General features: G+C 24.3%; 1 protein-coding gene across 3 annotated transcripts in view; it reads right to left on the bottom strand.

The window, feature by feature from the left end:
- LOC107645946 (protein SAR DEFICIENT 1) overlaps nt 1293-1875 on the bottom strand; it is a 5296-nt gene continuing 4713 nt past the window's right edge. For all 3 annotated transcript variants that reach the window (XM_016350104.2, XM_016350102.2, XM_021104006.1), the window contains exon 8: nt 1293-1716. In XM_016350104.2, the coding sequence (XP_016205590.1) occupies nt 1592-1716 (125 nt within the window). In that variant the 3' untranslated portion in view covers nt 1293-1591. The remainder of the gene's footprint in view (nt 1717-1875) is intronic.

Here is a 1875-nt window from a genome sequence, read left to right as displayed (position 1 = left end):
AAGTATGTTTTATTTTAATTTTACAAAAAAAGAAATATATATTTGATTAATCTAAATATTATTAAATATTTTACACGACAAGAAGTCTCTTTTTACCCGAGGAAATCTCTTTTCTCCTCTTGTACATAATTAAGATGCATGCATTCAGTGCATTGTACATCTAAATATCCTTATTACCTCATGGCACCGTTCCGAATTCAATTTTGTTATGGCTATCTTTAGGGGTGTTCACTGTTCACAGTGCGGTTTAGATCCGTTTTGAGTCAAAAATTTATCTGATCTGAATTCTAATTTTACTTGCAGTGCGATTTAAATTAAATATTTTTTTAAAAAAAATTCGATCTGATTCGATCCAATTTCAAGTGCTTTGGATTGGATTAGATTTGCGGTTTTGTAAATTAAAAAAATTAAATACATATAACAAGTCTTAACAATATCTCAAAAAACTAACGATAAGTCGATAACATAATAATAGAAATAAAATTATAGGTTAGTTAAAATAAATAAATAAATAACATTTTGAACATAAAATATTTATTAAATAATAATAATACATGAATAATATAAAAATGTATAACAAATTGAACATGTTATAAGTATAATTGTAAATATAATAATAAAATAATAATATTATAGCACATTGTGTGATTTGGATTGGATTGGATCGGTAATGAAAAATAGATCCGAAATCCAATCCAATCCAATGATTTGCAAAAAATAAAATTCAATCAAATCTAAATTAGTACAATTTTAATTGATTTTCAGTTTGAATTAAATTGAATGAACAGTTTAATTTGGATCGGTTTAGATTTGAACACCCTAGCTATCTTCTCCATTGCCATTAATTCTTATAATCATACATTCCATTATTTACTTTGTCCGAAAGCCTATATATCTTTGCTCGTTTCGGAAAAATAAAATTATATATACCACCACTGTTGTCTGTTCCATTGAATTAGTCTCCAAAAAGACAAAAGTCTTTTATTTAAAGATATAGATCAGGTAAAATAATTTAGTTAAATATGTTAATAATTTTAATTATTAATTTTATATAAAAATATATATGATGTGAATAATTGTTTTATTAAATGTTAAATAATTTAGACACAAAAAATATTAAATAATTTAGTTAAAATATATATTTTAAAACGTGTTAAAATTATTATTAATATTTTTTAAAATAAAGAAATAAAAGATATATTAAAAATATAAAATTATATCTTTTCATAAAATAATTTTAAAATAAATAATTTTAACATATATTTTAAAGACACATTTAACTAAACTCAATATTAAATGATAATAATTGTTTTTATTGATTAAAAAAATTAACAAATACAAATAAATACCTAAATTATAATTGAATAAAGTTACCCGGCCCATTGCCAAACACTGCCGTATGTGTTTGTCTTTCAAAGTTCTTCAAATAGCTATATATAAACTATAGAGAGAGCCTAATAAGTGCTATACATCTTCGCCCCCATGCATTTCAATTATTCCCACACATACAATATAGAAATTGCCATATTAAAATGTCATATGAACTCATCAGAAACAATAATCCCAATAATTATTCCCTTCTATGCGCGTTTCAGGGGATATATAGTAGCTCAAACAGTTCTTTTTCAAAATCAAACTGGCCATTGTTATCTGCTCCAGCAACGTGTGGTGTTGAGGTAGAAGGTTGGACAAAATCTTGCCCCGTTCCTAGTTGATCTGCATGATATGATAAAGCAGATGGATAAACAAATTCAAGGAAGCTAAAATTAAAGCATAGCTTGTTAAATACTATATATATATATATATAAAAGGATAAATTCTTGTTAAGATTCAAGATAAGACTTTGATTTTTGCATTTAAAGAAAAAAAAAAATA

The sequence above is a fragment of the Arachis ipaensis genome, chromosome B06 (genome assembly GCF_000816755.2).
Source record: "Arachis ipaensis cultivar K30076 chromosome B06, Araip1.1, whole genome shotgun sequence".
Taxonomy (NCBI): domain Eukaryota; kingdom Viridiplantae; phylum Streptophyta; class Magnoliopsida; order Fabales; family Fabaceae; genus Arachis; species Arachis ipaensis.
The sequence above is the reverse complement of the archived record's forward strand: the minus strand, read 5'-3'. Positions and strand labels throughout refer to the sequence as shown.